The sequence below is a fragment of the Phaethon aethereus genome (genome assembly GCF_964289735.1).
Source record: "Phaethon aethereus genome assembly, chromosome: 6".
Lineage (NCBI taxonomy): Eukaryota > Metazoa > Chordata > Aves > Phaethontiformes > Phaethontidae > Phaethon > Phaethon aethereus.
The window spans coordinates 14608805-14623327 of NC_138580.1; the positions used below are offsets into that span (position 1 = coordinate 14608805).

General features: G+C 35.3%; 1 protein-coding gene across 1 annotated transcript in view; it reads right to left on the reverse strand.

Annotated features, from left to right (window-relative positions):
* PTPN4 (protein tyrosine phosphatase non-receptor type 4) overlaps nt 1–14178 on the reverse strand; it is a gene marked incomplete at its 3' end in the record, with an annotated part of 67772 nt that extends 53594 nt beyond the window's left edge. The window contains 4 exon segments of the mRNA XM_082001835.1: nt 2458–2536; nt 2634–2676; nt 7046–7153; nt 13712–14178. Of these exon segments, the coding sequence (XP_081857961.1) occupies nt 2458–2536; nt 2634–2676; nt 7046–7153; nt 13712–13945 (464 nt within the window). The 5' untranslated portion in view covers nt 13946–14178.
* Nucleotides 14179–14523: the final 345 nt, after the last annotated feature.

Consider the following 14523-nt stretch of genomic DNA (forward strand, 5'->3'; position numbering starts at 1 on the left):
ATTTACAAATACACACAGGGAAATCCAATCATTTACAAGCTAAATATGGTGGAAAGGTAAAACATTCCATGTTTGAAAGAAAATGAGGGAAAACACTTGCAAACTGACACGCAAAGGTGTTAGCCCACGTGCTCAACTCTTACAAAACCGTCTAGAGGTTCTTTAACTGACCAGAATGGCAAGAAGCTAATTTTAAGGTATTAACCTCAACAAGTTGAAACTGAGACATTAGCCAGGCTTTAGAGACCTCAAAATACATTTTCATTTTCCACCTTATAAGGCACATTGAAACTAAAAGAAAGACACATAAAGCAAAATTTGTTTACCTGTTAAAAAAAGCAGTAAATGACAAGTTAAATTTATATATTAAGAGGATATGCTTCACATGCTCAGCATATACTGAGCAAATCAATTTTTCCTGTTTTTCCTGTTAACCTTTATGGCTGCAAAAATGTAGGACAAAAACATTCTGTATGTGCAGCTGCATCTCCATTTTACTGTGCTTTTTTTGATGTAATGCTTTATTAGAAATGGTACTTAAGGGACCTCATGCTTAAGGAACACCAAGCAGAGTTCATTTTTTGTCCTCTGTTTTCAGCAAACGGTGAAGTTAATGGCTTGTTAGCCAACCACCCCAGTTTGAACACTGAAACCTCGCACATTATTGAGCAAAATGGGAAATCAATAGAAGCTTTAGTGATATAGATCTGAAAAAGCCTGCACAAAAAATTCAGCTAAAACAATGAAGATGGCATTGCGTTACAATGTTTTCATCTTCCTTATACAGATCTATCTAGAAAAGGGTAAGACAGAATTATTGTTAACTGGAGTCAACGTTAATAAGCAAGTCTTTCTGCCATGAGCAGAACTAATGAAGCTTCATTTCCTACCAAGTCAAGTTCCTAAAGTTAAACTCTCCAACACAAGGTGAGCTCCCGCTGACCTTTCCTGACCTGGGGCATTCATAAGCTGCTTCTCCCACACGAATTCGCAGAGGTCTAAGAAGACACGAGCTTGCACTGAACCTTTTCCTGCCTCATGTGTCGGCTCATTCCTCTGTTTTAATGAAATTTATAAAAACTGAGCATCTTTGAAAAGCTTCAACTTGAGCTGGAATAGTCAGAAGCTTGCGCTTTGTTTCTTTTCTTTTTTCAAAGGGGGAATACTGATGACATGAAAGGACCCCATATTTGTGACATGGCATCCTAACCTCACTCCAAAAAACCCCACAGATAATAACTCTATAATAATTCCAAATACAAATGAGTTCTCTCAGGGGCAATTAGGCCTATTAGCAAAAAAGGCAGAGCTGACCTAGATACAGCAATCATACATTACTTCTCATCTAAAAGGATGCTGTATTTATAGCTTTGTATTTACAGTATAACATTTAAAGTAAACAGTTCTCTCTCTTCTTCACTGTTTACTTCACATTGATCAACATTTATTGTTTTTTCCATCTCCTTAGAAATATTACATGTTGTCCTTTAATTCAAACAACATATTTTTCATTATCCTGATGTAGTAAACTGCCAAATCCTCCTAGAGTAAATATTTCAACAAAACAAAGATCGATCCAGAATTTGTGGGGCTCATTTTAGTAAATTCTGTCTGCATATATGTGTGTAAAATTTTGTCCAAAATATGACAAATCAAAATAAATCATAAGCAAATGTGGACTCAAATTTTCACAGTTTCAGTACTTACATTTCTAAAGCCATCCTTAATAATTTAGATATTGGGTTTTTTTGAACAGGGCTGACCTGTTTTCAGAATGGCTGACATCCAAAATTTCCAATCTGTCAAATCATGCCACTTATGTAGAAGACCAGAACTAATTAAGAATACTGAAAATTTGAGGCATTTCTTCAGGGACTAATTGCAACTCACAAGCCTCCTATCTTTATTCACACTGGGCATTTTCTTCAACATACTTCAACACATTGCTATCAAAATAAGCTTACATGCTTCAAGCTAGGACTACAACCATTCAAACAGAGATTAATTTTATTAGTGCCAAGCAGAAAATTGGAGGGGGGGCGGGTTTGAGGTGTCAAGAAAAAAATGCAGAAAGCTCAGGAATTTTTTAATCACAAAGGAGAACACAAGTAAGGATAAAAATTAAATTTGTACTCATTGGTGAATAGTGGGATTAAGTTTTTCCTCTCTTCTCTATTTTCCCTTTTCTGTTTCTACTTGGTAGTATTTTCTTCATGTAGTTACTTCACTTTGCATATAAGTTTGTAAATTTATTCACAGAGGCTTTTGTTATATTGATTTGGTGCAACTGCATAGTTCATATCTGTAATTATTAGGCAAAAATTAGAAACTTGCACATACAACAAAAATGATTTAAAAAAAATTTTCCATGTTACACCTTAAAAAATTAATGATTGTTTTCCCCTTAAACATAAGCCTTCTAGAAAAATATTTTACTGATAAATTAACTAGACCTACCTTGTATATTCTTCTTGAAGCTTGTTTGGGTCACTTACAAAAAACTTAACTCTGAAGTTCAAACTGTGAGGAGATCCTCCTATGGTCAAGAAAAGTTATTTCTAATTAATCAGGGTACCCTGGAAAAATAGTATAATAATGATACATAAATTGACCAAATACATACATGTACTCACTTTTTAATTGTTTCCTGATAGGTTTGTTTGGATCCAACCACCTCTGGAAAGAGACAAATTATAACACCAACTTTAGAGAAACAAAAATGTACACATTATAGCCTTTATAGATCAAGAAACCGTTGCTTTTCTGTAACTTTTTACTTGGTCTTTTATCAAAAAGTCTTATTGGCAGATGAAGCCTTGTTACTGATTCTGGAAAGACACCAACATTGTCATCAACAGTTGCTATTGTTCTTCTTTCCCTGAGATTAACCTCTGTTGTCCAGATACCTGTCTCTTACAGCACTAATTCAACTATGACTTAGTTCTATGATTGTCACATGAGCCTGAGAAAGGTTAGAACTCAGTTATGGTGTGTTTAACAATCTTCAGCTACTTTCAGCCTGGAGAAGAGAAGGTTCCGGGGAGACCTTATTGCAGCCTTTCAGTACTTAAAGGGGCCTATAAGAAAGATTGGGACAGACTTTTTAGCAGGGCCTGTAGTGATAGGAGAAGGGGTAATGGTTTTAAACTAAAAGGGGCGAGATTTTGACTAGATATTAGGCAGAAATTGTTTACGAAGAGGGTAGCGAAACAGGGGCTCAGGTTGCCCAGTGAGGTGGTAGATGCCCCATCCCTGGAAACATTCAAGGTCGGGTTGGACGAGGCTCTGAGCAACCTGATCTAGCTGAAGGCATCCCTGCTCATGGCAGGGAGGTTGGGCTAGATGGCCTTTAAAGGTCCCTTCCAACCCAAACTATTGTATGATTCCTGAAACTGGTTATCTAAAGTCAGCTAACTGTGGCAGCCTAATTTACCCAAATCAGAAGTTAATTTACTTAAACTAGTTCCAGTACTTTTGACTTTGATTTTTGGAGGTCTGACCACATCCAGGGAGTGATCCCACTGGCTCACAGATTCTCTTCAAATTGTCAGCCTGCGTGTCATTCTCTGGTAAGTGGCTAATTGGGATCTTGGAAACGAGAGGCTCAGCACTCAGCCTACTGGATTAAGGATTATAGAACAATTTTACCAAACAGCGCCCAATCTTGATCATCTCTATGGGAGAATGCTGCTGTGGGGGAGTACAGACACATCTTTATAAAAATCAACGCTGCAAATTTCAGATACAAGTATGGTTCTCTGAAAAGCCCTACAAGTTGTTTAAACTGCTCTCTACCAGCAACCCATAAGACTCTGCATGTACAAATGTAGTTCAGTTAAGTAATAAGTCTGTTAGAAATACTGTTCAATTCCTCATCCTGCCTTGCCATGCAAGCCCACAAACCTTGCAAAACGGTTATACGGCCACAGTCCGTACGAAGTGACAGAGACCTAACCCTGTACAGCATGTAACTACCTCACATTTATCACAGGGTTTGCTTTTTTTTTTCTTGTGAGCAAGGAGGAAGCAAACACGCAGAGGTACCTGAGCTATCTGACACACACTATGGATCTGAAGTTAGTTCAAAGTCATTTTATTCATTGGGAATAACAAATAATGATGACTACATCCAAGTTTTATATCCTTGTAGTAGATGACTTAAGAGAAACTAAAGAGACTGATGCAGCTTAAAGAGTGTGATTATGTTGAAAAATCTTCACACAGGATCAACTAACTTTTAAGACTAAGTGTGAAGGCTTAAGAAAGGACTCTCCAGCCAGGCATATGCATAAATTTTATATAAGAATCTTTCAATACATGGTGAAAGATATTTGAGTATCTTTAAGCACGGGGTTATGATCCAATAAAGCTAATAAATGCACAGATCTGACTGATAATCCCTGGGGGTTTTTCATGGGAAGTACTGTTTGAGATAACAGTTAATTCAGAAAACCTGGAATTGAAATACCTAGCAGAAAAGCTTTTATTTACATTTCCTTCATAGGAACCACAGAAGAGTAACTTTTTTGGAACCATATTTAACAGGCAATACCCATGCTTTCATGTGATATCACTGGATCCAAATACAAAAGTTGATTTCCTCTCTGGGAAACTGCAGAGGGTTAAACCACTTAATATTGTAAAGAAGCTGAAGTTGACAGGATTTAGACAAAAGTACCATAATTTTTATGAATCAAGGTGCTGCTAGAAAGACAGGTTATCCCGTTTACATCCCAGTAAGTCTGAGAGGCAGGTAGATTTGGGGATCCGTGAAGTTTCCACCGCAGTCCCACGGAGAGTCATTTCCGTACACTCTCCTCCCCCAGCAATGATCCCTGCCTCACTCCCTCCTGCCAAGGGCGCTCCAGCACCCACACCAACAGTATTCGCTGCACCCTCACTCCCACTATGCACCAATACCCCACTGTGTCAGCATTGCTCCAGGCACCCACAGCCCAAGACCCTATAGCCAAATATACCACTCCAGTTGCACACAGCATCAATGCTTTCTTGCATGGACTTTTACTGTGACATTAATACTACACAAACACATAAAGCTTGTACAGCTTATGAAATCCAGGTTTAGGCACAATGATAGAGGTTTCACACTCAATTATAGCAGAATTCCCTTTTCCCACCACCTTTACCTCCTGCCGAATTGGCTACATCTTAGTAATATTCCTCTGTGTATTCCTCACAAGTAACTAGAATATTTGGCAGTCCGATCTGGTTTCTTTGTCCAAATGAACCAAGTGTAAAAGTAAACTGGTATCAAAAACTGAAATCAGTCAAACCCAAAAATTCTTCAAGCTTACATGACTAATTGGTAACATTTCTAATTAGCTCTGACATATTGTATTCATAGCAACTAGACATGTGCTGAAAAGCAAAAATATTTAGAAGTCAAAGAATACTAAACCCTTAAAGCATGTGCTTATATAAAATAGCTGTGAAGTCATTCTTCTTTTGGACTAACTCTTAATCAGATCCTTCTATTACAGTGTTGTGTTCAGCTGCTTCCAGATAGATAAGCTAAAAAAAAGACAGCTTAGAGGTTTAAGCTTTAGAAAGCCAGATAAATGAGAATGAGAAACACTACCAATTTCTGAATGTTGAGTAAAATACTGAGTGATATTCCATTAAATACTTCTTAAACAAAGCTGAAAAATAATTCAGCCTTTTCTACTGCATGCCTATGTCTTTTCAGCCTGGAAACAAAGTTTAGAATAAAAAGATTAAATGAGGCCAGCCTGCCAATGTCTTAACAGAACTATCCACAAAGTTACAAAAGAAAACTTTATTAAATATATACAACTGTGCTATACAGCTTTATTCATATTAATAATATTAATATTACCAGAATTTAGAAAAATAATATAATTAAGAATAATTTGCTCTAGAGAAGAAAGAAATGCATAAGTAGTTCGCTATTCAGACAGAAGAGAAATTATGGCTCTATTGTGACTTCTTTCTTCCTCTTCTGTGTTAAAAAAGACTTTAAAAATAAGTAAAGAGAAAAACAACCTTTTAGTAAGATAAAAAAAGTATTCCTTCTATTTACAACAGTCACTCTTGATGGTAAAACAACAGTAGATGAAATCTGCACTTTCTACCAAAGAAAGTTGCACTATCTTCTGAAATTCACCTCAGAGTGATTAACACTTTACAGTGACACTTATCTCTACAGATCACATTCTGTGCATTTTATGAACAAAAATGATTTTTGACACACAAGTTGGGAGATAAATTTAGACCCCATCACTGTGACACACATATAATGGGAATTAGGTAGAGAATTATATTATAAGGAATAATACTTAGTTAAAATGTACTTTAAAACAAGTATTGAATATTTGATACCTATAAAAGAAAGTATGCAAGAAGTATTCTTCAAGCAATCATGATGTCAGCAGAACAGCTATAACTACTACAGCCACTGAACATTACTGCTGGATCTATTAGTTTCTACTGATGATTTACAAAGTTTCAGTCCTATGGAATTTCCTTTAAATTAAAGCACATGAACTATTATAAACACTCGTTTTCAAAGGAGTCACTTCCTTTTTCTCTTAAGGTGATGAGGTGACAGCCCTTGTCATAGTGGACTATATGAAGGACTATTAAAAGACCTACCAGGTATCTGGTCTAGAAACAAAAACACCGTACAGGACAATCTAAAAACCCCTCCTTTTTTTATAAGTCCTAATAAAAAAAAAAAAAATTAAAAATTAAAGAGAGCTACTATTTCTTATGCCAACTGACAATGATCATGCAGTCTAAGTAAACAGATACAAAAAAACAAGCAATAGCCTTTTAAGGTATTACTTCATAAGCACAGATCTCAACATTTTACTCCAAACTCATAACAATTAACATTTAGTGTTATCATAACTACAAGATGATACTAACCCACTCAAATGACACAGCTAAAGATGGCACAATATTGCAATGGCTTCTATTGACTTCTCTTTACAACAAGACAGAGCACAGTGATGAACATGATTATGATTTATAAAATCGTATTTATAAACCAGATTCAACTTACAGGGTTATCAGTAGATTCATCAGCCAACTGTAAACCAAAGTAATCTCTCTCTGTCAAATCGAGATGCTTGAAGACTACATCCAATAGAACTTGTCCCTGATCATGTTTCTGCAGAGAACAAATACATATATTGTTTAATGGACAAATATATAATTGGACACACAGACTTCAAGGCAGGCAGAGCACATAAATTCTTTCAGATGTGCTCTACCAGCCTAAATTTTAAATATCACAAAGTGTATCTCAGGAACACTACTTTTAAATGAGCTTCATCTCTCTTTTTGAAACATATGTAAGGAATTATTATTTTTCCTCTCTGTCATTTTCTGACAGTAAGAATTTATCACTTCTCAGCTAGCTACTTGATTATTCCTGAAAGCCCTTCATTAGCCAAATTTGATATTTAAAAGGAATACTAAAAGAAAAAAAAAGCTAGGATTTGACAAAGAACTTTGTAGCCTTGTTTGGGTCACTGATTTTAATAGTACAGGTCTGTACAAGTTATTCTTACTTATTTTATCTGAAAATCTATTCCTGTATCTAAATGAACCAGCATGTTGAAAACATTTTCAAAGTTAAATGGCACAGACAGCTGAAGCAGCCAAATATCTAACCGAGAAGCATAATTCAAATGCATTCTCTCGAAGATACTACTTCAGTCTAAAAGAACTAATTCAAATGAACTGAGTAACAGTAACATTGCTTTTCAGAGAAAAGTGAAAAAAACTTGATTTCTACAGGGACAAATCTTACCCTCAGAATGACACAAAAATAATCTCTAGTTGTTGGTACCCAGCAATTTTTTGCCTAACCTGAACACGCTGCCAACACAGTAATTGAAACGCTGAGTGTGCCAGTATGACAGGATTCAATAAATACATTTGGTGAAATCTGAAGGGAGGTTCCCAAAGATGTTAAAGTGACATAGCTTCTTGAAGTACAAAAGATGAGGAAAAATTCTGCAAGAACAACTGTCAAACAAAAAAATTATGAAGGAGATGATTGATATATTTTCCACCCAGATTTTCTACTTCTCTGGCACTAAGCAAGCTTCTAATAATCTTCTAGGTGCCAAGTATTATTGATGCTACAGTGGATTTGATACATCTTGCCTTGTTTACTGTAGGCAGCAAGATATTTTTGAAGTTTTAAAACAAAAATCCTGCTGTTCTGCTCCCAAATGACCTCACTTCTCATAGAGATTATACAACAGTTTACTTTTACAGCTGTTAAAACAGAAGTATGTAACTAAAAGGTCAAAATAAGGTTGCAGGAATTTCATTAATAACCATATACAAGAAAAATCTACAAATGACATTCAGACATTTGTTAACATCTAGGAGCATCCTATCAAAACTCTTTTTTTTTTGTTCAGCTGAAATTACACTGAAGTTGAGTAAACTGTCAAAACAATTTATTGTGGGCTAAAAACTCCAAGAAGCTTGATAATTTATTTCATAATAATAAAAAAATAGAAAAGTTCTCAACTAATTATGCTTGAAATTATGCGAGCAATTCAATCATAACCATAGCTCTGTGCATTTACGTTGAAATTACATATGGCATATATCTCAGGTCCCATATAAATTTGGTCAAAGTAATCTATGAATTGCTAAATTTACTTTGAAAGAAGATCTTACTCTTTAAAAAAATAATAGAGAAAATGTCTTGATGTTTAACAAAATGAACAGCCAGTAGGAGCACCATTGTTAAAAATTTCACTACTGAAAAATTTACCTTCCAATACCTAAAAACAAGCAAAGAAAAAAACCCAGATGTTGACATAATAAATACACAACAGTATAAATTAACAAGGAAGTTCTTATATACAATCCAGAAATAGTCACTTTCATTTTTACTAAATTAGGAGTTCCTGAAATATTTTGAAATAAGCCAGTAATCAGTACAATTTTTGCAGCAAATAAAACTAATTTTAAAATTGCATAGCAACACTAATTGCTTCTTGGCATTTTTTCCCACATAGATTTAAATCAGAACTCAAACTAGGAACTTATGACAGTAGCCAACAGAAAATAGAAGTCTGGAACCCAAGTTTAGGCTTACATTTACCACAGCTGACATGTTACTTCTTCCAATAACATGGAGATATAAATTCTGTAGCTTTTTTTCAATCTAAACCTGAGAATTTATACTGTTTCTTAAATATCTGAATAGATATTTCCTAACACAAAACCTTAGAACTTGCTAATTAGTTTGAATTTAGTAATACAGAACATCATTTCACAACCGCAAGGAAGGCATTTCTCCTGCAATAGAGCAGCAAATTTAGTAAGGGAAGATGAGTTTCAACATCAAGCATTTGTTTTGATCACAATGTTTTACTCTCAGTGCAAAATAAAGATAAGCATCTAGTAAAATCAGACTTCAGTTTAACCCATCTCTGATATTTATATAATGATGTTGCAGCTTGTTTACCAGAGTAGGTGAAGGTCACAATCCTGCTTGTTGTGAAAGTTCCAAAATATTTGTAGTATGATCATAATCATTGAATAGCTGCTATAAATTATAAAAAGTATGATAAAAAGTTCCTACTTTTGCTTTTTTAATAAAAATGCAAACAAATAAATGTGGATTAGCATAAGAAGAACCTTGCTTTATTTCTACAGATAAAGTTAATCGTTAATACTTCCTCTTAAAACAGGGAATAATGGAAATAGATATGAAAAATGGGATCTGTCTAACATAAAATTTCAGTACTTAGATACAAAACAGATCAACATCTTTTCTGAATTGGAGTGTTAGAATGTTACGCGTATTTCTTATTAGTCATTGCTAGAGGCAAAATATCTAACAAATTTTGGCCTTTCAGAACAAATTTGACATCAACACTAGGCATCAGTATATTAAGTGCACTTCATGAAAGTATCTACCATCTAGTGGCTAACATCTAGTACCACTAGATATATACACATTAATTTCTAACCACAAAATGATTGTTAGCTGTTTACAAACACCCATGCTTGAAAATTTAGGAAAACGTCTACAGTTACATAGGTTTAATGCCTGCTTACCAGCTACCACCATCTTCCCAATTCATATTACTGACATTTTGGTTTCATTGCTGGCTTACAGAACTGGCCACATCTACAGCAAACACCATATACAGAGATACTGCTGCCACATCAGCCCAAACAAATTTGGATTGCTGATGACAGAGGAATGGGATGACAGGTCCCAAGCTTTCCTGGAAGGGGTCAGACAGCTCTGCTGCTCACAGGTGTGTGGAAGGCCGCACTGCTCCTTCACTAATGACAACACTGGAACCTCTCCTCCCACAGCTCATCACAATACTCACGTTGCAACTCAAGCAAGCGCATCCCCAAACAGCCAGCGCTGCACTGCTGTCTCCTTTCGTTCTACAGCTTACATTAGCTTTGCAAAAAGTTACTTTGTTTTAAAAAAAGTTTCTAAGCAAGCTATTTTTTTTTTTGATCGAACAAAAAAGGGAAGCAACTAAGTAATGCTGAAGATGAAATTATTGAAAATTTTCACTTCTAAAATTACAGGGGGGGTGGTGGGTGTTTTTTTGTTTTCATTTAGGTTATTTTACAGGTTTTTCGATTTTAATTCCATTAGAGTATAAATTCATTAAGTTTTAGGAGAATTCTGAGATAATAAAGGCTCCAAACAGAAACATTTGTCCATGATCACTAACCCACCATCCTTGCTCGCTCATCCCATCTACTTTGACTTAGTTTTCCCTCAAGTTTAGTGTGATCTCCTTATCTATGTACTGGCTTTCAGAGAATACAATTAAGTTAGCCTGCATGGAAATGATACAATTTGAGGCATTAAAACAAATAATTAAAAGCAATTAAAGCAATTTGATTTTGAAGAAGCAGATTTACGATAATGCGAATAATCCTGATCACATTATTAACTCAAGTCAGTCTCGCTTCTTCCAGCTACGCGTTCTATGAAGTATGCTTTTCAGGGTCGAAGTAGAAGTACTTCATTTAGTAAGCAGCCTATTTTACAAGAAAGGATTTCTACTCTTCAAACATATGCACAGGTTAGTTCCAGACGATTCTTCTGCCTGCAACCAAAATAACCTTGACTGGCTACAATCCACAGGGATGATTTGATTTGTTACGCACTATATAAGGTAAGGCTAAGCACAAAGAATTCTTACTTTGCAGATCAATGGGAAAGGCTGGTTGAAATGTGAACTTAGAACGTCACAAATTATCAAGAGACATTGTCTGTGATCAGTACTTTGCTGTTGGAGAAGAAATAGCATTTGAGTACATTTTTATTAATACAGCACTGCATACTCCAGATGATTAAGCTTTACAATCATTAGCGTACAGAATACCTATAGCAATTACCAGGAGAAAAAAAACTTGCTAATTTATTTGATGTTATCTTTGTTCTTCCTATTTTGAAAACAATTCCATACATATTTATTGCCAAGTATGGTGCCAACCACAATAAAGTAAAACACAGCTATATACCCTGAAAACCTGTATACCATGCAGGTTAGCACATATTTGCTATGATTGAATATTTTATTACTCCTTATTTTTGAAAAAACAGATCAAGGCTAAGACCAGAGTTCAAAATATTGAGCACCAAGGAACTTTTTATTCCTTAAACTCAGTTTTAATAGACAAACTTGCAGGCTGATCTGTATAAGCAGTAAAGCATGATCCACACAACTAAAATATTTAGTATGCTAGGGAGGTGGCAAGAACATATTACATAATTTTTTCTTGGAAGAGACAGAATAGACGTTTGAGGATTTATAACTGGTGATTCTACCCATCACAGGCACTAGAATTGTCTAACAACATAGAGTTTTTGATCACTTGATCAGAAAGAAGCATAATCCCTCATACCTATTGTACAACAATTATTCCTTATTTTAGCCAACTCTTGTAAACAAACAAAAAACTGCAAGACATATTTTAATGGAAAACTCATGCACGTCACAGCAAAGAACACAACATTTACAATTTCTCATGCACTTTTAATGCTTTGTCTCCAACTATATTCTGCACATGCTGCTTTTTGGCAGGCAGTACCGACCAGGAAACAGTTAGCAAGGATGAGAAGAGGTACAGAAGAACAGTGGAATATTGTAGAGAAGAAGGGAAAAGGGATATAGGAGAAGAGATATTTCCTTTTATTTCCTTTCCAGAAAGGAAAAAAATCTTGATGTTGATAAATCAAAGTCTTTGGTCATCCCTCCCTCATCTCCATCATACAAAATTCCCATGCTTAACCACTCAAAAGTTGCGGAAAGTTAAATAGCTCCTGCATGAACTACATAAATGCCTTAAGAGAACATCCTAAAACCTTCTATCTTGGTTGAAATATCTAAAACAAATAACTACCAAGTCTACTTCTAAATCTGAAGCCACTTGACACTGGATCATTGCAAGTTTTTGCTAGATAGGCTCTAACCACCTGATTACCAAACTGCAAAATGCAATCACTTGCACAAATCTTCCTAAAAACATTCAAATGTATCAATATCCTCACTGAACACTGGATATCAGAATTGAATATAATTACTCAGCATTAGAAGTTTTTCAAATAGTCCAAATTAAATTTCTTCACACAGATTTGAGAATTGTATCAATTTCCTTCAGTTTCTCCCTCTCTTCCGATCTGAAGTCCCACAGCCTTATTTGATATCAAGCTACCCCTTCACTCCATTCCGAGGTTCAATTTTCTCTTGAAAAACTTTAATAATCATGACACTTGTTACTTTCACCATCACATTATCCAACCTTTCCCCATGTAAGTCATCAATTCTATAGCTTATAAAGTAAAAGCTGAGTTCACCTATCCCAGGATACCCTGCAGCTTCTTTCCTGTTGAGTCTTGATTCTTCTCACACAAAGATCACTAACTGGTTTAATGTTTTCTTGTGAGAGCCTCGCTGCTTGTTTGTGGTTTTTTTCCCCTCAAGAAGTCCAAAGAAACAGTTGCACTTGAGTGAGCATATACACAAAATCATGAACATTTTCATTTTAACTCCTTATCAAGGATTACAGATTAGAAAAATCTGATGAATAACCTATTTTAAATTCCAGGCTCATATGTAAAAGTTATTCACTTTTCCCAGTAACAGTCCTCAGCATTCAGCAACCAGCTTCCTATTTTCTTTCCTGCCATTCTCATTAGTGCATTGCAAGGTAGTGAGTTTAAGCGAGGGAAATCATAGAACAAGAATATAATGTGAGAAAAGCAAAAAGCAAAGTGATACTTTAAGATTATAGCTGTACCCAAGAATAACCATACACATGATTGAACATGTCATGGGAAGAGTTACCATTACACCTGCTCAATACACAAAACCAGAATGGAGCAAAACAAAAGCTTCCTTCTCATTCAACTCAGTGGCAAAACTGCCCTCCACTTCCACTATACAACCTTAGTCCATGAAGAGAATTACTAGAAATAAATTATGCTTTGTTACTCAATTTTGAAGCAAAGATGTCTTAGTACTACAGAGGGTGCCAGAATGACTAAGTTCACAGTGACTTAGTTTGTACATGTACAAGCATGCCTGCCTGAACGTACCTTACCCTTCTATTCTGCACTTAACACTATTTTGAAAGTCAAACTCTAGCCATACAAATCCAGCAAAGGAAAGCAAGCTCAGTGATATCGATTTGCAATTAGCAAATTACTTACATTAACTCTGAAAGCTTGTACAGTGTTATCCAGGAGAAGAATGTTGCAGACCACCTCCGTATGCTGCCTGTCTCGTGCCAGCTCAGATGCTCGTACATTGTAGGTTCTGCCAGCAGGCAATCGGAAACGTGCGGTCATTACTGTCCACACAGGGTCTTTAGGTAAAACAAAAACAAAATTAAAAAGAAGAGAAAAAAAAAAAAGAAAGAAAAAATGCAAATACAAGAAGGTCATAGCTCAAAGAAAGATCAACACACAGCAAGTTCATAGTTAAAAAACTCCATTATAGATAAAAGAAAAATGATTACTAAATTCATGGTATCCAATAACAAAACAGTGTCTTACAAATTACAACACAACCTTATTCCAAAACACTCAAGTCCTTTACTTTCTGCCCATTGTCCACTCCCTCCCTATTTTAAGGTTGTTTTGTGGTTGTTTTTTGGTTGAGGTTTTTTATGGTTTGTTGGTTTGGTTTTTTTAAGATTCAGAACAGCATTTTCACTTAAAAAAGCATTACAATTGCTGGGCATCATGGCTACTAGGCTCCCAATATTAGAGACAAATAAGTAATTAATTTTAGTGCAAAACAGAAAAAAAAATGCTTATACAAAATCTTTACAGATACAAAGTATGAAGAGAACAGCAAATACACAGAGATTTTGATACGTTATTCTGCAAAGCCTGTGCATTCACTGTATAGTCATTAAACATGAGAATACACGGTGGTAACAAAAACATTAGTATTGCTTTTTTTCTCCTTTTTTTAAACTACAACGTGAATAGATAAAGGTTTGTCAAACTTCTGAATC